The 23,068-nt window shown below is 37.9% G+C and overlaps 1 protein-coding gene across 6 annotated transcripts in view; it reads right to left on the bottom strand.

The window, feature by feature from the left end:
- Positions 1-23,068, bottom strand: part of TBC1D4 (TBC1 domain family member 4) — a 186,701-nt gene that overhangs the window by 7,884 nt on the left and 155,749 nt on the right. For 4 of the 6 annotated variants that reach the window (XM_032864248.1, XM_032864249.1, XM_032864250.1 and 1 more), the window contains 6 exons: positions 17,224-17,381; positions 15,075-15,284; positions 12,204-12,362; positions 8,026-8,184; positions 5,222-5,466; positions 1,121-1,280 (listed from right to left, as the gene is read on the bottom strand). In XM_032864248.1, the coding sequence (XP_032720139.1) occupies positions 1,121-1,280; positions 5,222-5,466; positions 8,026-8,184; positions 12,204-12,362; positions 15,075-15,284; positions 17,224-17,381 (1,091 nt within the window). The other 2 variants (XM_032864252.1, XM_032864253.1) reach the window with 2 other exon arrangements.

The raw sequence follows: 23,068 nt of genomic DNA, 5'->3' as shown, positions 1-23,068 counted from the left end.
TTCAAAATTGAAGCTTCTCCAAACATTTTTCCTTACTATTTGTTATGTATACTATATATTTGTTTTATACACACACACACACACACACACACAGATATTTTCATTGTATTCCATTCTAACTCTTTTTTTTTTTTAAGGCTGGTGATGACCTACAGTCAGGCCAATACTCACAATTTGACAAAAAGCTCCAATTTAGCAAAAGCACAGTTACAAATATTGACTGCTTTCACCATGGATACCAGATAAGCAGGATGTAAAAACTGTGGGAGCCCTTTCTGAGGTCACAGAGGTCCTAAACATCTTTAAGAACAAACCTCTAATAAAGAGTTGTTTTTTTTTTAATTATTTTTGTTTTAAAATAATGGACTTAGATAAACCTAACCAAAGACTTGTGAATAGTTTTAAGGACCCCCAAAGGGTTCATAAACCACATCATAGTCTCTTTTTTATTCCTGGTGCCTAACACCATAATGAAGCAAAATGGGAACTCAGTAACTTGCCCCAGGCCTAACTGCCTGTGCTTAGTGGTTTTTCCATGAGCTACCCAGTCTTAGAGATTGGTGCTGCCACTGCACTTGAAGGAAGGAGAGTCACTTAAGCAGTAAAACAGGAATTTCAGTTATCCTACTAACAAAAGCCAGATTTTTAAAAAAGTCATTAGAAATCACACTGATACAGGTGCTTCCACTGACCCAACCAGAGAACATGTTTTTCTCTCTTTTGAGTTAGTGTTGAAGGAGACAATAGGAAAAGAATAACAAAAACAAAAACTGAGCTAAGAAGGATGTGTATAAAAATCTGGAAAATTATAAATAGTAAGTCCTTAGTTTAGATTTTTGAAAAAGTGTCTTCTGATTTTGGGGTATAAATGAAAATAAGAGCTCCATCACAGCTCCCCAAATACAGGGCCCAATTCTTCTTTCCCTTTTAATGTCAATTTCACTTAAGACCAATATGGTTTTAAATTACTCTCAGAATAGAGCCAGGCACATTTATTAAATTCCATTAGCAATTTGCTGTTCTGTGTAACACGCGATAAAATAATTGGGCCACCACATGGCAAGAAGAATATTGCTTGGGATAAATAACACTGTTCCATTTGATCACAGGCATCTCTTACCAAAAACTCTGGCTACAAATCCTAGTGGAAACTGAGAGGCAAACAATGTGAGGAACCAGGGGGCAGCATAAAGACTGGGGCTGATTTCATTTTCTTCAAGATGATTGTAGAGATCTCTGTGATAATCATGAAGGAGCCTGGACAGCTGGTACATTTGAATCTAAAGTTAATTTGGAGAAGAAAAATAAAATATTATGCATTTATCTGTGCAAAAAATAAACTAAATTTTATTACCTTAATATTTAATAACAAATTCACATATATTCAATGCATGAAAGTAGTATTATTTTATTTTTATTATGTAAAAGTTGATATTAAAGTCCAAGTTCACTTAACTGAGGTCAGAAAGCGAGTCAGTAAGAGTCCATCTAAGATGACTGAGCAAGTTTGAAATGGTCATCTTCCCTCGTGTAGGAAGGCATTGCTTTTGGAATTTAATCAGAACTGTCCTGGCCTAGGACTCTCATGGGAGGTCCATTCTAATTTCAGACCAATTCCAGAAAAGCTTCCATTCAAAAGGATCTACCACATTTAGTTCAGACGCAGAGGCTGTCTATCTGTTCTGGGCCCAGCATCTGATTTATGATGGAGCTCTGGCTTAAACCCCACCAGGCACCTGTGGTGCTAGGACACTGCCTGGCTTAGAATGTAATGGAGCCAGAAGCTTGAGATAGGATTTCCAATATCCAAGGTATTCCAGCAGCATATTTCTTTATGACAAAGGGGATTAAAGCAAAAAGTACAGTCTGGCTGTCTCTAGTATTAAAAGAAGAAATTATTTCACTTGACTATGGCTTATTGGTATTTCCAAAAAAAAAGAAAAAAACATTATGAAGGCAGCATATGGTAATAAATAATAAACATATTTGTGAATTGTGCTTTAATTTACATTTTTATCCACATAGTAACATACTGAGTAGTGGTTCCTTGATCAGTTCTATCAGTTTGACATTTTGGTTTGAAATGTACATGGTACTTTATTAAAACTAACACAACTTCTTTCACTAGACGATATCATCAAAATACCACCTTTAAATAGTTAGCTTTACAAAATGCATTAAAATAACCAATTATATTGTGAGTTCAGCTGTTGTTTCCAGAGCACAAAACTAAAAAAGTACTGTGCATAAATACAGCAAATTATTTGTTTGATCTTTATCTGTAACACATACCTGTGGAAACTAAGTTCCACACACACTGTAAAAGGAAAGAAAGGCCACAGGAAGTCACAATTACAAAACAAGAAGCTTAGCTTCAGTTAGACATAAAGGTTTAAAAAAATGTGATTATTATCTCAATCAAGTTGGAAAAATATATTTCCCTTAGGCCATTTACAATTTAGAAAGTAGACACACTGGGCTCTATCAACAGAAGAATTAGTACTTTGGTAGCATTAAAATCAAAGAAGTCTAATTAGCAGAATAAAGAGAACATATTATAAATCACATTCTGTTCTTGTTCACGGAGGACTGTGACACAGAAGGTATACTTCAATGTTTTATTTTTTTTAAAAGAACTTTTTCCTTTTCTACATTCTAAACTGGGGGTTTAGTACATTTCCTCCATCAAGGTAGATTTACATTAAATCTCTTCCGAAAAAGGCAAACAAAACCACAATTCAGTCTTCCTTCAAAGGAAACTTTAATGATAAAATGCCTCTGCTAAAAATAAATAATTCTTAAGTTTTACAGTGTACATAACACGGCAAATCTTCTGATGGAGGAGGCAGAACCAGAGGAGGGAGATGTGGAGAGAGATGAGAAGGGCAGAGAAGACGGGGAAAGGGGAGAGCAAAGACTTGAGATAAAAGACACAATGTTTTTACACTCAACACGAAAAAAAGCAACTACAAAACATGAGGAGACAAAGTTAAAAGAGACCTCAACCTCCTCATGTCATACATAAGGGAACCGAGGCCAAGACCCAGCAGTACCTAAGCTCAGACCACGCAGGTGGTCAGAAATCCCATCAAGTGATCCAAGCCCACTGCTGCTTCCACTTCTGGAAGTCAAAAACACTTTCTGCTCCTGAAAGTAGAAAAGTGTTGTACCTCACTCTATGGAGCAAAAAGCTCTGTCCTCCTGGAATAAGGCCCCCAGTCTTGCAGCCTCTACAAATGTTGTCAAAGATGAAAACAACTTCACTGTCATTATTACAGACATAAAATATTCCTTTGGTAGATGCAAACCATATAATTAGATTAATCCAATTTAAATTTATTTTTTGATAGCAAACTGATGAGTTTTTAAATTAAAAAATCACTGCATTTTGGGGCGCCTGATTGGCTCAGTCAGTTAAGCATCTGCCTTCAGCTTAGGTCATGATCTCAGGGCCCTGAGATGAGCTCAGCAGGGAGTCTGCTTCTCCCTCTCATTCTCCTCTGTGCTCTCTCTCTCACAAACAAATAAAATCTTAAGAAAAAAAAGGAAAATCACTGCATTTTTAAAGTGATAATTACATCTATCTTTCTATTTATGGACCTTAATCAAACACGACTCACAGGTACTTTCCATCCTTTAAAATTTCTGATATGAGATATCAAACTTATTTCTGGAAATCAGAGCTACTTAATTCTTTACAAGGGCATCCATGCTTCCTATCCAACATGAGATATAGATGAACACTAGAAATAAAATAAAAAATAAAGCCTTCCATTGCCATTATTTGACTTGTGAAATGTTAACAGACCTATGAAGAGTCATCAGCTAGGAATCAAATCACTATATTTACATATCCTGATGAAAACCCTTCATATGAACTCACGTCTGAAAACCCAAAGCTGAGAGGAAAGCCCTGCCTATCTCCCTAGCAAACATTTCATCTTAAAGAAGAAAAAGGGACCATTTCCTCTCCACTGATCTTCTCAAGAAAATACCATTTACTGTAATATTCACAAGGTGAAAACCCAGTCCTTTTCTGTCTATAGACTGGTACCTAAAATATTAAATGTAAAAACTGATCCTTGATATCTGAAAAGCTTTTTTTAAATATTTTACTTCTTATCTACATAATAATATTATAATGAACCGAGCATCTTGCCTATCCCCTTTGAAGGGAGGAGAACTCTGACATTCCTCTCTTTAAAGTCTTCTTTTATATTTTCACTACTAAAAGCTTTCATTTGGAAGGTAGTGACTGTTTGTGATAACATATCTATAGATAAAATCTAAACAGCTTGTTAGAAACCAATACATTAAGATAAGTGGACTTTAAACTAGAAGGGAGGGACGCCTGGGTGGCTCAGTGGGTTAAGCCTCTGTCCTCGGCTGAGGTCATGATCCCAGGGTCCTGGGATCGAGCCCCACATCGGGCTCTCTGCTCGGCAGGGAGCCTGCTTCCCCCTCTCTCTCTGCCTGCCTCTCTGACTACTTGTGATCTCTGTCAAATAAAAACTTTTTAAAAAATCTTTAAAAAAAATAAATAAATGAATAAACAAAAGGGAGAGCTGTGTATACAGGGAGCCTGAAATCGGATGAAGATCACAGCAGCAGCAGCAGCGAATGCCCCACTTATAACGACTAAAATGTGGTAACGGTGCTTCCTCAGTGCATACGAAGGAAAGCAGACTGAAGAAAGCCACCGACTCTAGACACCTTTTCCTCTAGAAGAGCCTATATGACATTAAGATAAAGGAGGGGAGACAAAGTAAGTTCAAGAAAAACCATGACACAGCTGTCTGCAACGGATGCATTCACAGTAAAAGAAAAAACATTGTATTTTTACATTGACCAAAAGATGTACGATCTTTCAGTTGACAGGTTGAGGAAAAGTGCAGTAAGAGGACTTAATTCTTTCTCCATCTCCACTTGCTGACTGAGGGGAGAGAGACCTGAGTACCCACCTACTTACTACCTTTCTAGAAATTGCTTATTTAATCACTTCAGGAGCTTCGTGGAAGAGTTTTTTCTGCAGAGACATTATCATACACTTACAGGTTTAGCCAAAGAACAAATCGCACACTAAAGCCGTTAATCTAAAACACGTCTCTCCATTTATAAGAATTCCAAGACAGTGGGTGCAAATCTCTTTCAGTCTTAACCGTGAGGTAGGAGAGGGCTACTGCCGCCACGATTGCTCGTAACAGCTCCCCGTGTGCCTTACCTGCAGCGACATCATGTCAGGCCTGTACTGCTTGCGGAAGCCCTGGTCATACATGAGGAATTTCAGCATTTCAAAGGCCTGATCTTCGCTCATGTGCAGAAGCAGCACTCCAGCCACAAAGCTGATCCCCTGACAGTAACCCACTTCTTGGTCCAGCAGTGAGTAGGCTTTCAAGAGGTTAAAGAGTGAAAGCTGCCCTGCCCCAAGCTGTGCTGAAAAATAGGGGTGAGTAGGGAACGTCCTTCCTACAGAGAAAGAGAAAAGAAATAGTTTTGAGATATCTGGATGCTTGGGAGACAAGAGTGAAATTGCAATGCAGTGATTTCCAGGAAGAAACAAACATTCTTTTCTGGACCAGTGAGAGCTGCTTGGAGTACCCATCCACATATGAAAGGGAAGCAAACATTTGATGCTAACGAGCACGTCTTTCTAGAAAACAACAAATTCACAAATGAATCAAGGGCATGTCCAGGAGCGATCCCGGGAAAACAGAAAATACAATCTATTCGGTCTATAAATCAAGGCAAATTCTAAGTTCACATAAAGTCACCCTCGGGGAGCCTGGGTGGCTCAGTCAGTTAAGCGTCTGTCCTGCTCTTGATTTCGGCTCAGGTCATAATCTCACGGTTGGGAGATGGAGCCCTGTGTCTCTCTCCCTCTCCCTCTGCACCGCACCCACCTCTGGCCCTGCTTGCACTCTCTCTCTCTCTAAAAAAGAAAGGAAAAGAAAGAAAAGACCACTCTGACTGAAATCAGAATCTTATTAAAGGTTTCGTATTATTTAAAAGGAAATCCTAGCAGTTCATAAGCAGATTTAGTCCTGCTTTCCTGTCCTATGACACTGGAGGAACTTTTTGAAATTGTTTTGTTTCATATTCAGTCTGTCTTTCATGAAATACTCCTTTTCTCAAATATCCTTTGTTCTCTTAAACCACCTCCATGAGCCATATAGACCTCTTTCCTTTTTTCAATGTATTAAAAAAGAGCAAGTAAAGCAGAAGGTCAAGCTGATTTCAAATAAATTCCCCTCTAAAATTCACCTCTGAGCATAAAATTACCATAGAGACAGCCCAGCAAGCAAACAAAATCAGTCCTGGATCACTGACAAGCTGGTACTAAACACTGAAACAAAGCCATCTTCGTCACCAAAGCTGTGTACACTGGCACGGGGCTTTCCTTCTGCTGCAGAAATGAAGGGGCTATCAGCTTGCTTGTGAAATGACTACTCTTGTAGTGAGTACTTGTAAGAATGCCAGAGCTTTAAATGTTTTCCACCACATATGCTAAAAAGTGATCATGTTTTATTTTTTTCCCCAAGAGGTGATAAGATTAATTCTGCAGAGCAAGAGGAAGATAGGAGAAAATAAGAACAGCCTAAGGAGACACAGATGGCTACAAGGAGAGTTAAATCAACGATTTTTTTTAAGTTACCATTTTATTTCATTACTTAAAATTGTTGTTAAAGACAACTACAAATGTACTCTCTATCCAAGACCTTAATTCTGGTTCCATTTTTTTCCCCCGACCAGCCTTCCCTTATAATCTGATCTTCTTATCTCCTTCTCTCTATTAGGAGTCTTGCCTGGCCCTAAATGAACCATCCCAATTCCTAGTCTGGTCATCAACTTCTAGTCACAGAACCAGAGATCTGCGGGCATCCATAGGGATTGCCCATTTAAATGAGAGGATTGAGACTCAGAAGCAGAATAATTTGCCTAAAACCACAGCTCAGTCCTAAAATCAGACAAGACTGAAGTCTTCAGTTTCTCTGTAAAATTCCCCTTTTCAAAAATTATTGACTCAAAAAATATTAACTGAGTTGGGTCCTTTCCCAACAAAGTTGTTTATCATCCAAAGGGAACAGAGATCCAATTTTAGTATATGTGCTGCTAAAGCGAGCACGGGAGCAGAGATCCAAACTAGGTTTTGGCTAGTGATTTTTTAATGTGCCCTAATAAAAGGTGACCCCCAAATATAAGGTAATGCCTTATTTTCCCAAATGGACTCAGGTAACATATTTGGCTACTTCAGATACATTAACTTCTGAGGCTACAGATGAAATAGTCAAATGCCAACATATAATATTTAATCCAATCAATTAGGCATTTTTAAATAATAAAATATATAACATGCTAGAAAAAAACTAAAGACAATGTAATTTTTAAAAGCATACCATTTTTACTTCCCATTAGTTATTTGAAATTCAGCATTTAAAAAGATAGCTTTACGATGCTGTCAATTCTCACAAGTACCTATTCACATAATATTAGGACAGTTCATTTTTTTTTTCTCATCCTGTAGAGGTGTATTCATGGTTCCACAACATAGCTACTTATTGTATTGCTTTCTAAAGTGATATCCAAAGGCTTGTGTGATTTTTTGGTGCCCCTTTTAATCTAGTCTAGCCTATTTTAAAACCAGTGTTGATTGAGGAAAATAAATGTCTATCTCAAACAAAAGTCAGTTGTTCAAAATAGAGGAACTGATAGTGTCGGATAACATGACCTTTATAATGATTCAAATATAACACCCTTTTGGGGAGGCAGGTTTGGGGATGAAAACTTCATTCTGTATTCGACACATATGGTATCTTCAACCAGATATAAAGCCAGTTTGCCCTCAAGAAAGGACAACGTCAGCAGCTCTGCATAATTCAACACACCTTCTTGAGCAACATCAGAACAAAACACTACACAACAACAACAACAACAACAACACAAGAAACCCAAGCAAAATCCCCCACAAAAACTCAACAAAGGGACCTACTGTCTACTCTGGTACAATAATCAATGGAGCAGACATACCCAAGTCCACAAGAATAGCGTGCTGCTGAGCAGTGAGCTGCTTGAGAAGTTCTTTATAGGATATGTCAGGAGGTTGTTGTCTATTGGGCAATCTGTGCCTTAGACGATACTGTAAAGCTAGGAACTGCCAAATTTCTCCTCGTCGACTTTTGGGAACACCTGCAAAGATAAAAAAAAAGCAAGGTCTTGAACTCTGGGGTGGGGTTGTTCAACGGCAGCCAAGGAACCATGCAGGGCCTGAAAACAGGCTGCTGCGATGGCCTGCAGGCCACCCTCTCGCCCACAGTATCATGTCCTGACAGAAGCGCATTTTGACAAGGTTCATCCCGTAACAGCCGATGTCTTGTGAGAGAAAACCCTCAGATAATAGTAACGGCAATGTTAACCTCAGCCAACCCTGCTTGGGCACCTAATACAACACTCATCGAGGGCGCCTTGCTACTCAGCGTCGTTCCCATGCTCAGAAAACCACCCAGTGAGACAGGCACTTACTAATCTCCCTACTTTCCAGATGGCCAGACAGAGGCAGAAAGAAGCTAAGCAATTTGCCCAAGTTTGCGCAGCCGGTAAGTGGAAGTTTAGAACTGAACTCCCCAAGTCTGGCTTCAGAGACCAAATTCTGCAATCATGAGACGTATCACTGCCTAGTCCCATCTTTCATTTGGTTTGAAGCTAATAACAAATGTTAGTACTTACAATTTCTAAATGTTTGACATCAACAAGTAACCATGTAAAAGAGAATAAAATAGCATTTTTACATGGTCATACAAGAATAATAAGAATGGTCCGTACACATGAAAGCAAGACCGGATTGCTCCAAAACACCCTCTGACAAGACAACATCCGGCCTGTATCATGAAACATGAACTCCATTATGCTTGAGAACCAAAGGGTATCACAAGCATCTCAGAGTATAACAAAACTTTGTTGTGTTTTTGTTTGTTTTGTTTTTTCTTTTATATATTTGAGAGAAAGAGAGAGCATGGGAGCAGGAGGGGCAGAGGGAGAGGGAGAAAGAATCCCGAGTAGACTCCGTGCTGAGCAGGGAGCCTAGTGCGGGGGGCTTGATCTCACCACTCGGAGATGATGACCTGCATTGAAACCAAGAGTTGGATCCTCAACCAACTGACTCACCCAGGTGCCCCCCCCCCCTGCAAAAAAAACCCTTTTGTTTATGCCAAAGAAAATGAAGTAGGCCCTGGGAGGGACAGAATTCAATTCTGTATAATACAGATACCCTACTTCACAAAGTATTTTGAGTTCAGGTACACTGGATGGGGAATAGGTTTCTGAGCTCCCAGCTGATTAAGGAAGGTTTAATGGCACTGATATTTTTGAACTTCAGTACCATTATTTGCATAAACCAAAAGTATTATTGTCCAAAAAGGTGTAACTCAGGCTCACTGACATAATTTATAAGGCCCTCCACAATACACTTCCAAACTTGTTCCTACGGCTGCCTTATGGACTTCCAAGTTTCCCCACTTGGTTGCACAGTGTTTTTCTATTCATCTGTTGTGGCTGAACCTGAATGCCATTCATCTACTGAAGATCTTTCTCATATCTCTAGGAGTAATCACTCCCTTCTCACACATTCTTTGACACATACTCTAACATCACCATATTGGATTAGATCTACACTGCATGTTTGCCTATTTTCCCTACTACCAATGGTGAGCTCCTTGAGAATAGCAAGCAAATGTTCATCTCTGTATGATGAAAACCAAAAACATACCTTGCTATTTAAACATGTGTTAGATGAATGAATGAATGACCACATGTCATTTTTTGGATAACTTTCATTAGCCCATTAATTGAATCTCTAATATGTGAGTGGGCTGTTTTATTATCCATCCAATAACGATTTGGCAAGAAGGCAATTCACTTCAGTTAAATAAGTATTTGTTGAACATCTAACATGCAGCAAAGTATAGAGAATGGTACTAAGGATACTTTATCCCTAGGAGATGAATAAATCCATTCTCAGGAATGGATTCTCATTCATTCATTCATCCATGTACTCATTCAGTAAATAACTTGCACAAGATGCTTCTTAGGTGCTAGGTAGGCAGTAGTGGGGTGAGAAAAACATTAAACAAACATATACATAAACACAAAATTACAAATTATGATAAGCACAATTAAAGGGAAAGAAACATGAGAAAAAATAATAAAGTGAAACCAATTTGTTTTGGTGGAAGAGAAAAGGGGGCACATTATTTCTGAAGAAATGGTATTTGAACTGAGAACGAAAAGATAACAGGCTCCAGGCTGGGAATGTGGGCCGCAATCCCTTTGAGAAGAGGAATGTTAGGGTGCCTGGGTGGCTCAGTCAGTTAAGTGTCTGCCTTCAGCTCAAGTCATGATTCTGGGATCCTGGGATTGAGCCCCGAGGGGGGCTCCCTGCCCAGGGGATAGCCTGCTTCTCTCTCTCCCTCTGCCCTTCCCCGCTGCTTGAGATTCTCTCTCTCCCTCTCCTCTGCTGCTCCCCCTGCTTATGCTCTCTCTCTGTCAAATTAATAAATAAAATTGTTTTTCATAAAGAAATTAGTTATTTTTAAAAAGGAGAGGAATGTTTGAACACCATCAGATGAGCAAGGAATGGGGAGAGAAAGGAAGAGTGAGAAGGATGAGCCTGCCTGAGCGTCGAGCCTGCCTGAGATCCTTTCCCTCTCCCTCTGTCCCTCCCACTGCTCACGCACACGTTCTCTCTCTCTCTTTCTCTCTTAAATAAATATCTTTTTTTAATAAAGATTTTATTTATTTATTTGACAGAGAGAGAGACCACAAGTAGGCAGAGGCAGGCAGAGAGAGAGAGGGAAGCAGGATCCCTGCTGAGCAGAGAGCCCGATTCAGGGCTCGATCCCAGGACCCGGAGATCATGACCTGAGCCGAAGGCAGAGGCTTAACCCACTGAGCCACCCAGGTGCCCCTCTTTTTTAAAAGTTTAAAATGTATTCTATATGAAATTGAAAGATGAGCACCCCAAAACATCTGTGAAAGTCATTCCAAAGAATGCTGTGATCAACATCTCACACACATTCTATTAACCACTGTTTTGTCCCAAATAATACAGTCAATGAAAATCTTTACAACTTCCATATCTTCAAGGGAAAAAAACACCCATATATGAGGCTTGTAAATGTAGCATCTTGCAAAATTATTCCCAACTTCAATTTAAACTTGATTGTGCAACAGTTTCACACACTAATCATAAGCTTTTAAAACGAGACTCATTATCAGATTTCTTTGGCTATTTTTGGATTTTTATTTTACACTCATCAGTTCATTCAAGCCATGGAGATTCTCATTTTAATACCTGAGTCACAGAAATGCTAGTTTTAATTTTAAATTTGAGATGTTTAAATATCAGTCAGTTTATATGGTAGAGAAGCAATGCAGTATAATGGCTGATTAAAAGCAAGCTTTCCAAAATAAACGAACATATACATGGAAGAAAAACTGACTGACTAATAAAAATGTAAATCTGCTTATGTATATATATACACATAGGTGAAAACATACATATATAATACATTTACACATAAATATAAACATGTCTGACCAAATGATGGAAGTGGGTCAAGTTTATAAGCCTAAATTATTTTTATGGATGTAATCCAAGGTCTGTACCAATGCATTCACTCCTTCTTGGTAAACAACAACACAGGGCTAAGAAGAGCTGGTTGAAGAAGTCAGCACAATCTCTAGGAAAGGTGTCTCCTACCTCCTCAGGGACAATCTCTCCATTAAGCATAGTTTTCTTCCCAGTTGAGCCACTGACTACAGTCAAAAGCAAATTGCTTCCCATTTTTTATAGGCAAAGCATATATGCCTGAGCTACACAATCAAAAAAATCTCTAAATTTTTTCTTTATAAAAGATTATCACATGGGCCCCTGAGTGGCTCAGTCAGTTAAGTATTGGCCTTCAGCTCAGATCATGATCCCAGAGTCCTGGGATCGAGTCCCACATCTGGCTCCCTGCTCAGTGGGGAGTCTGCTTTTCCCTCTGCCCCTCACCCACTGCTTGTGCTTGCTCGCTCTCATTCTCTCTCTCAAATATATAAAATCTTAAAAAAAAAAAATTATTACAATGATCCACCTGAAACTAATGTAACATTGTGCATCAACTGTAGTCAAAAAAAAAAAAAAAAAAAAAAAAAAGGATCCAGAATACCTTCTTTAAGAGAAACATGAATATCTTCCATATCACATCTGATTTTAGCTCTGCAGTTCAACAGCTTCTTATCCCAGGTTATTAAGACCTCCTTCTGACATACACCAACTTCTTCATAGTCCAGTTTAACTTTTCTGGACTGGAGTTCATCTCTGCTTGCTAAGAAAAACAGAACAATTTATGTAAAACCCGTGCATTCTTAAAACACAGGATTTTTAACATTTTTGTTTTATTTGTAAAATCATACCAAACGACTTTCATGAATCATCCACTAACATCTGATCAAAGAGTAAACTTAAAAAAAAAAAACTGAGGATACCCGAAAGGTTCCCAAATTTTGAGTCATTTCATGCAAAAAAGTATCAGAAATAACTTCCTAAGGAGGTTTCACTCTGTATCTTATAGATGGGAACTCTGCTAAGCATGAAAAAACAAACCACGTTTGCTAGGCTATAAATTGCAATTTTCTTGACAAACGTGATAGCCTCAGAAGTAACAACTTGCATCATTTTCAACACCATTAATATTTTATATATGACATAGAGGAGAAAACAATGCTTCATGCTAACATTAATTAGACATATATTTGACCATAAAACCCAACAAATTTTTATAACTATTTCCAGAGTTACCATTACTGCCTCTAAAAACACTAAACCATGTGTCTCTGTTCATAATTAATAACCTTAAAGAGGAAACTTCATTTCACTGAAATCAACCCTACTTCCATTCTTTAATATAGTACAGAATTCTCTCTCATTTGATAACCTAAAAGATAAGCCCAGAGCTCATCTTTAAACAGGTCTCTAATAGCAACTACTATCTTAATGTGCTCTTTATCTTTAATAACTGATTCCAAAAGGGAAAACGAAGAAAAAACATTTAGCTATTCTTTTTCTTCTCTTTCCTTAGGATCACTTTGAACAGGAGTCTCTCGGATCAACATGTACTCATTCAAGCTCCCCGTGCTCAACCCCTTACCTTCTGCAACACAAATCTTTGTCAAGCATCCAAAGTCCTCGACAGCACAAAAACAATAGCAGAATGAGTATTACCCTTTACTTAGTGTGTTTGAAAGCATTTCAAAGAATTTAAATATCTTATAATACCGCTATTCAACTAAGGCACAAAAGTTTCTACTTAGAAGTCCAGACATAATCAAACTTAAGTTTCATTACACTGGATACCACTAGATGGCTTTCTAGCAGAGTTTAGCTTTGTTTCTCAATATTTGCTTTATACTTCTCTATGATAGTCAAATAATTTGTTTTTCAAGAAGTGGGTTCATTAAAGCACATGATTAATATAACCCTATATGTAACTTTACTAATGTTTTTTTTTACAGTGGACACATTTCCTTTTTTCCCCTGCAACCTTCTCTAGATCATTATTCATTTAAAATCATAATCAAGACCTGTGCCAGCTGCAGGCCCTGAGGATAAAATGCTGAGGAAGAGCAGTCAATGTCTGTCCTCACCTGGTTAACTAGGCAAACAACAAAGAACCATCGATAAATGATTACCCACTGAATAGAATTTTAATCAGCTCAACTATTTTTTGTCTTTGGTACTTAAGAAATCCAGAACTAATAAGGGCTTCTTACCATATCTGCTAAATGTCATCTCTTGTCTTATCCTGCATAGGAACGCAATCCCTCTCAAAATCTATAATAAAAGTTTGAGTGGGCATACCATTTATCACAACAACCTTTTAAAAGCTATCTCAGTAACGATTAATTGGGGTTTTAATTTTAAAGAAAAGAAGATTCATTTGCTAGGGTTATTTAAAACCTCATATACTTTCCATCCTGCCAAGAAAACAACAATGAAGAAAATAGTGTTTCCTGACAAACTAAATATTATTCAATTTAAAAACCAAATTGAACAGTAAGTGTAATAAGAGGAATCTTAAGATAGGTGACGAACACAGAAATGTGAATGCCTGCACAAAAAAAGCTTTTTGGAAGATAACACAATAAAACCAAGCCAGAGAAAAACCTAGATTATACATTTTCCAATAATCTTATAAGTCAAAGGGCACACTTAAGCTAAATCATTCATTTTACAAATGTGAAAAACAAGGTCCTTTTTAGGTTAAGTGAATTGCCAAATATAATAACATGAATACATTTTTTGAGTCTGGGTACTATCTGCACATCTCTTCATGTGTGGTTTGGTTAGGCATAAATAACATTCTTTCAAAGTCTGGAGAACACATTCTAAAGCACTTGCTCGTCATAAACTGAGCCGTAAAGCATGAGAAATGGCACAGTAAGTATTGTAAATTATCCAATTATACATTTAATAAAGATTTGAATATGATTTGTTAAATAGAAAATGTATAAAGCCAACAACCAAAAAAAGGAACTTTGACTTGATAACAGGTAATTAGATAGTTGAACTGGGTACAAAACAGAATTTATTTGAAATAGGAACACTTCTTCTATTATAAATATAATTAGCCTAAAATTTGAATCAATTTCAAAAAGAAGAGAATGTTTTTTTTCACGTTTAAGGGTTTTTCTCCTAAGTTAAGTACAACAGCATGAAACTTGCAGTCATATCAAATACACTGACTCCACAGTACCTACATTCTCTACTACCCAATTACTATTTACCCATTTATCTATTTCCCATTACTCTAAAGGTGTCTGACGTTTTATCTAGTAAACAAAAATATAAATATTTTAAGCTGAACATTCCCACGTCATAGCAACCTCACAAAATCATACTAAATAATTACAGCCAGTAAAATCCTAGTAAAAGGGTATTTACATTCTGAAAACGAGTGGAGGAGGCTGGGGTTGGTTTTAACCTAAACCCTTCCGCTATCTATAGTATCATATCATTTAGTCCTGTTTGAATGGCTAACCTTCAAGTTTCTGGTTTTCCTTCTCCATTCGAAGCAACAAGATTTGTTGATGTATGGCTTTTTTCCACAAACTCCTCAGTTCTTCTGATTTCTTTCTTTCTTCAGCCTTTTCTGGGTCATCTTCCCCAGACATGAATATAACCAGTGGTTCCTCCTCCATGGTTGGAGCAAGAGGGGACAGTGGCAGCAGCTCGTTCCTGTCCAGTCCATCTGCAGAGAAGAAAACAGTGAGAGGCATTCCTGACTCGTAACCCAGACTACGGAAGCTTTGTCTAGAACTGGTGTTCTCTCATCCTATCTTCCACCTTTAAAGCTTTTGACAAAACCACTTTCCCAGTAACTGCATTTCTGGAACTAACGATTTAAGTAAATTCACTAGACTAAATTCCCCTGCCAGATTTCCCTCTCGCAGTGAAACGAAAGCACATGTAATTTCGCCACTTCTTCTTTCCACGCCAAATGACCTATAAGATAGGTGTTCTGAAGTGAACTGGCATTCCCCAGAGCCCAACACTTCTGCAATTTATCTCTGTACATTCTCTGATTGTGCAAAGCAAAAGGATTACATGAGCAGGTAACAGCAATCTCCTAAAGGTCTCCATCTACCATCAGAGACCGGCAGGAAAGAGCCGCTGAACAACACTGGGCATGTCTTGGCTCGGCACCTCTGCTTGCTCCTGCAACATTCTCTTACCCAATCATGGACCTCACTCTCTCCCTCTGTTCCAGGCCATCTTTTGCACTCCTGCCAATTATTTTCCTATTAACAAAAATGACTGTGTCTCTTAAAACATTTCAATGGTTGCTTGTATTCGAAAGCACAAAATCTAAATTACTGCAAATAGCATGTAGACAGCTTCAGACTCTGGCCTCATGGAAACTTTCTGGCCTCTGTTTCTATCTCCCATCCTCTGCTCCCATCATGCTGAATTTCTCACGATTCTCTGAACTGCAAAGTTCTCTCCAATAACATCAGACCTTTGCTAGTCCCTTTTTCTGAAACATGCGTCTCCCAGCAATGAGTTTAAATTTAAATATCCAACATTTCTATGTAGATTCCTCTGGTCACCCTAGGCAGAGTTCATTTTTTCTCTAGGAATGTGAGTCATTTTGTTTCTTTTTCTTTACTGACTTCTGTGCCTACCCTTATTTCCTTAATAAATAATTTTTAAAAATTTTACTCCTTTTCTAGCTTCTTGAATTGAATACTTAGTATATTTGAGTTTTGTCTTTCCTGATTTTAGAAATACCCTCTAAATACCACGCAATGTTGATGTATATGGCTCTGAGCATATTTTATTTCTTCCAGATACAGGTAGTTTTCAGTCTCCAAGCCCATGAGATATTTTAGTTGTCTTCTAATTCTTGATTTTTTTTTTTGCACTGTAATCAGAGAATATAGTATGAATATTTATGATTGTGTCACTAAATTGCCTTTGTAGCCAAGTACATAATTAATTTTTAGGAATGTTCTATGTGTGTTAAGAATGAGTGAACTTACCCTATAGGGGGCTCTGTATAAATATTAGATCAAGCTTGTTTAATTGTATTTCTCAAATATTATCTATATTTACCTTCTCTATATTTAATTTGCAGAGAGGAATATGTTAAAATCTCCCATGAGAGCTACTGATTCATTACACCCAAACATTCTGTAAAGTTCTATTTTCTGGCTTTTAGGGCTGTATAATTATGCATATTCTCATTATTGTTGTATCTTTGATTATTGTTATATTCACTTTGCCCTTTTGGATGTCTTTGCTTTAATTACTAATAAGTCTAGTCTTTCAGTTGACATTTGCCTAGTGTATCTGTATCCATTCTCAATCATTCAACATTTCTATATCACTTTGTTTTATATGTGACTCTCACAAAAGTGCAGATTACTTTTCTAATAATAAAAAAATCTATGCTTTCGTAGCATATCATAGTGCTTAGTCTGGGAAACATACTCACTCACTCAACAAGCATTTACTGAATGTCTAACCTGTTCTAATGACAACTGAGAAGTTTACCACTGTATCAGATACAGAAACAAATTCTTTCTCTACTGTAATCATTTAAATCTCTTTGTACCCAAAGCACTGCATTCCATCCCCTAGTTTATGAAACCGGGAAGGCATAATTATTTCGTGTGTACCACACAGACCCTGCTGCATTGCTGAGGGAGATTTGTTCATGGGAGAAGCAACCCTGAGGAAAATGCGCTGCCGCCAGGAGATTCGACGAGGGGTGACCGGGGTTCCTCCAGCATTTAGGGACTCATTGCTGCAAGTAGACGAGGTCCTTTTTCTCCCTTCTCCATCACTGTGGAAAGCAAATAAATATGTCACTTGTAAGGAGAACTGCACAAGATGGACTTCACCACGATATGGGAGCATAAGCCATTCATAAGTTCTGCCATGGGCAAGCACAAGCCTCGGGCAACGTGGCGCAATGCGCCACCAGGCACACTGGTCACCCAGGCCACCATATCCTAAGAAAAATGCAATCCAAGCCACAGCGCAGTCATGAACAGCTCACTGGTTTCTACTCATTCCATAGAAGCCAACCATTTCAAGTCCTAACCTGAGCAATAGAAGTATGTATACAGAGGAGCAAAGGTTGTTTAAGTAATTAACTCATGCTTTGCTAAAAAATTTGAAAGTGTTTTCTAAGCAATGTAAACATTCCATAGAAGGCTCATAAAGGGCTTTCCTTATACTCTTATGGAAAAGGCTGATAAAGATAGCTTCTCACAGCCTGTGGCTCTGTGGTTAGCCACCAATATCTGGACCATGGCAGAAAGGAACCTGAATAAACGTGGAATAGTCAACCTTGAGATTATTATCAGGTGATATATCAATAAAAAACTGTCGTCAATAAGATTGGCTAGATTAAGATAAAAAATATGCAACATTTCTTCATAGCAGGACTTCACAGAGACTGTATTATGCTGGTATGCATTGGGACACTCCAAGAGAGAAGTAATATACAGACACACCCTCACTTGTTTAAATTACTTGACCCCATAATCACCTTCTCCAATTTTGGGGGAGTTTGAGGGTGTGGCATCTTTCTACATTAGTGCTTTATGAAACAAACATGTGGAAATGCTGATCTGCTCTAAAAATGTCATTTCCTAAGAAAGAACATTCTAAGTTATGCTAGGCCTATCTGCAATAAAAGGTCATTATGACTCAAACTCACTTCTGAGACCATTTCTGTTAGCAGCTGGAATACCGTGTAATAACTGTGACTGTCAATGGTAGTAATATTAAGTTTCAAAGCCTCTGAGCTTTCCTGAGAAAATGATGAAGATAATAATATTGACAGGTGGTGATACCACCAAGTAAAGATACGGGACTTTTTTTTTTTAAAGATTTTATTTATTTATTTGAGAGAGAGCATGAGAGGCGAGAAGGTCAGAGAGAGAAGCAGACTCCCCATAGAGCTGGGAGCCCAATGCGGGACTGGATCCTGGGACTCCAGGATTGTGACCTGAGCTGAAGGCAGTTGCTTAACCAACTGAGCCACCCAGGCGCCCCAGATATGGGACTTTGATGGAGTCAAGAAGAGTCAGTACTTAGGAAATGGAGCTGGAAAAACCACAACCCTGACTCAGTAGTGCTGAGGCCATCAACAGCCAGGAGAGCAATTCTGCACCTGCCTGTCATCGTTGTTTTTATTTTATGTCCTCACGGACATCAGGTAATTCAGTCCTCTCTAATCTTGATCTATCTCCCTGAAAATATTCCTTCTGGATTCGCTAAACTAAGGTGAAGTAAGAGACATATGCCCGAGCTGCTGCACAGTTAGCAAGTGTCATGATATGTCATGATATGTTTTGATACTTCACGAAGAAGCTGATGCGTATATCTGAATACAGTCAAAACCCTTTGTCATGTATCCTAAATAAATCTATGACCCCACTACGTGTCTATGGTTCAAAACTCCCTGTAATACCAAATAAGTATGTTCACCTTTCTTCCACTTTGGAAAGTTGTTCTTTATTTCATATATACGACTTGAATAAGAGAATGCTTATAAAAGATAGACGTTTCTTTGTAAATTTGCACATGACATCTGTTGTTTTCTTCATGGCCTTTATGGACTTATTTTCTCTCCTCAAAATTCATATACTAAAGTCCTAATTCCCAGTATACCTTACAAAGTGACTATATTTGGAGATTGGTCCTTTAAGGAGATAATTAATTAATTTATTTATTTTTATTATTTTATACATTATTTATATAATGTATTATTTGTTTCAGGGGTACAGCTCTGTGAATCATCAGTCTTACACAATTCACAGCACTCACCATAGCACATACCCTCCCCAATGTCTATCACCCAGCTGTTCCCTCCCTCCCACCTCCATCCCCTCCAGCAGCTTTCAGTTAGTTTCCTGAGAGTAAAAGTCTCTTATGGTTTGTCTCGCTCCCCGGTCCCATCTTGTTTCATTTTTTCCCCTCCCTTCCCCCCACGGCCCCCCACTCTGCCTCTCAAATTCCTCATATCAGAGAGATCATATGATAATTGTCTTTCTCTGATTGACTCCTTTTGCTTAGCATAATACCCTCTAGTTCCATCCACGTTGTTGCAAACGGCAAGATTTCAGGTTTTTGGTTGGCCGCATAGTACTCCATTTTATATATATACCACATCTTCTTTATCCATTCATCTGTCGATGATAACATCTAGGCTCTTCACTTTGGAAAGTATTAATTGAAGTATTTCCCTTTTGGAAACTGTGAATCAAATGTTCTGTAAATAACAGTTATATTCTGATAAATACCCTGACGTACTCTGTATCTTCATTTTGGTAACACTATCTTACTAGCAGTTAGTTGTTAAATGTCCAGTATTCAGAATGTATTTCTAGCTCCTGGTACAGTTACTAGAAAACAATAGTAAGCACTTAACAAATTTCCATTACATAAATTAATATTGTAAAACCATACAAAACATTAACTCAGAAGTTTAAGTAAAATGGACAAAAAAGTCCTATTGGCTAGGCTAACATGTCAGGAATACCATTTTAAAACCCTGTGTTGGTAGCATGAATTTTAAGTCCTTCTGGCAAAAAGTTCTAACAGCTCTCTTTCCCAAATGTACTCACTGAGCCCTGGATGGCACTGATAAGTATTAACAATGACAGCGGTGTTAGGAAACAACTTAAGGCATCTTTCTTCCAAGTATATGTGATTCCTGTCCTACAGAAGAGTATCTATAAGCTAAATGAAAGATTTCTGAAGAAGTACCTATTTGAATATGCCTCATGGGGTAAATGTTCAGTAATTCCTCTTTCCTCCTTAGCAGCTCTAACGAAGTGAACTAGAGTAAACTAAACCAAAGGATTGTTAAATTTTTATATTTTAATGCTGGAATTAAAACATCTTTTAAAAATTGCCTTCCCAAAAAAAAAAAAAAAAAAAAAATCACGGGACGCCTGGGTGGCTCAGTGGGTTAAAGCCTCTGTCTTTGGCTCAGGTCATGATCCCAGGGTCCTGGGATCGAGCCCCGCATCGGACTCTCTGCTCAGAGGGGAGCCTGTTTCTCCCCCTCTCTCTCTCTGCCTGCCTTTCTGCTTAATTGTGATTTCTTCTGTCAAATAAACAAATAAAAATCTTTAAAAAATTAAAAAAAAAATTACCTTCCAATTCACTGTTGATGACCCATCAAATGTCTGATAGTACTAAACATAAAACCGAAAAGTACTCCTATCAACTTCATTATTGTCTCTAAAATATGTGCTTTTGGGGGACTAGGTCAGAAAACAGGTCCATAAATACCCCTCCCATTAGCCCATTTCAAAGTTGAAAATTTCATAACATCTAAAATTTTATATCCTAGAATCTAAATAGATTGCCAAATGACACATTTTTCTTAGGTCCAGAATTTAATGGTCAGAATTTATTGGCCAAAAATTAGCAGTCAAAATATAAGATAATGATTTACTGAAAAGAACTTGCATAACAGACCCTTGATGCTTTATCTTGTACTAAAAAAGGGCATCCTGAGAAAGCAGGCTGGTGGCTGAGAGAAGGCAAAAGCCACCCTGCTTCACTTCATTAGAGAAACCCTGTCTCCAGAAGTCAGAGTCCAGATAAGGCTTTCAAAGTACGCAGCTCACCGCAGCTCGCCTTTTGATTTACATGTGCTCAGCAATCTGACTTTGCTAAGGTGGCAACTGCATTGTCTTACGCATTTTACAAGTACAAACTCATTTTATCATCACAATGGGGTATGTGTTACTTCTGTTCCCATTTTTAATGAGGAAACTAAGGTCTGAGGTAACTTGCCCCCAGCTGCGTGGGCAGTAAGTGGAGAAGCCAGGATTCAAACCCGGGCACTCCAGAAGCCAGACACTAAGGCACTGCAGCTTATCATGCCAGTGTAAATACTCTGCATTAGTTCACACAAAGCACTATCAGACCATAAAAGTAAAGCTGTCGGGACCCCAAGGACCCTGTGTGCTCTAGTGAAAAAGAAGTCAGTCTCTAGCATGAAGTCTTTTGATCAGTATGTCTTTTTCCATCTTTTCAGGGAATAAAGTCATAACTTCAAAGAATTAGGTGTTCATTTATGCAAATGTCTCGTTTCTTCTTTGCTTTTGAAATACCTCCATTCCAAAATGCAAATACTTTTTTAAATAATGGGATCAAATAAAAAACACATTAATATGGTAGACTATACCTATATTAGTGTATGAATTATCTTTAACATTTTTTTAATGATAAATTACAACTATTTCCTATTTTTTTCATATAGCCTTCTCCCTCCTGCTTTTGCATTTTGGAACACCAACATGCACATTATGAAACTGCTTCCCAAGAGACATATTCAGAAAAAGTATTTTGTGCCAGAATTACCTCTACTGAAAATGTCTGACATTAAAAATGAATAACTAGAAAGGGAAGACAATGTGGAGAATTCCCACATATTTTTGTATTGGTATATTCTATATATACGTCCTATTACCAGTCAGCAATTAATTAATTAATTAATTAATCCAAAAGGCACCAATGAGAGCTTTACAAGGAGAGGAAACATCCTATCTTACATGTTATCACCCTGTAGGCTGGGAGGCATTTCCAAGTCCTTCTGGACACAGCATGAATCCAAAGCTCTCAATATAATATGAACCCTCCCACAAAGCTTCAAGATAACTTTTTAATACATCTTTGGCCAAGCAATTAGAAGCTTCACCACATCAACTATTAAATTAACATTATACTTCTGTGTTCACACAGAATTTTTAATGCATACTTTTCTGCTTTAATAACAATTAATTCTATGTATTCTATATAAAATGAAGATGTTTTCGTGACCACTCACAGGGACTCTACTTTAAGGTTACAGTCACATTTTACTCCTCCTCCCCTCCCCCCCCCACTCCCGCCCTGCCCCAGGGCAACACAGATACATTTTTCACAAAGGTCCTGGGCAAGGACCAATATACAAAGGGATTATTCTGCTGAGCAGCAAAATGCCCCCCATCCTCCTGCCCTCTAACCCCCACTGAAAACTATCAGCATCATCAAGTCCAAAAAATTACTAGTACTGATTAAAGCTACATGGAAATCACAATGTTTTACAACTCAAGATAGAATCAAGACTTGATTACTGTGATAGCAACTATGTGACAGAAATCTGAAAAAGCCTTCTCTTTGTAAATACCTCAAGAAAGGCTCATGGAATAGCACAGTGATGAAAGCTTCAGCTTTTCCCACAGGATCCATAGTATAATTTAACTCAGTCCCATCAGGTACACTAATAGGTTATCTAAGTCCTGGCTTTCAACTGGGGACAATCCTATCATTCTATGGAAAATCTTTACTAATTAAATTGATATTGAACTATTCTAGTGGAAAACAATATGTAGCATCTAAGCTATGAATCAGAGATAGATTAATCAGCGGAACAATGTGTAAAACAAACCAAAAGAATGAGAAAAACACAGAGTTTTATTTCCTAAACTCTACATTGAATGCGAATTTTTAAAAGATCAA

Source organism: Lontra canadensis, unplaced genomic scaffold, assembly GCF_010015895.1.
Source record: "Lontra canadensis isolate GAN:19392208 unplaced genomic scaffold, GSC_riverotter_1.0 scaffold26, whole genome shotgun sequence".
Taxonomy (NCBI): Eukaryota; Metazoa; Chordata; class Mammalia; order Carnivora; family Mustelidae; genus Lontra; species Lontra canadensis.
This window is presented reverse-complemented; position numbering and strand designations above follow the sequence as displayed.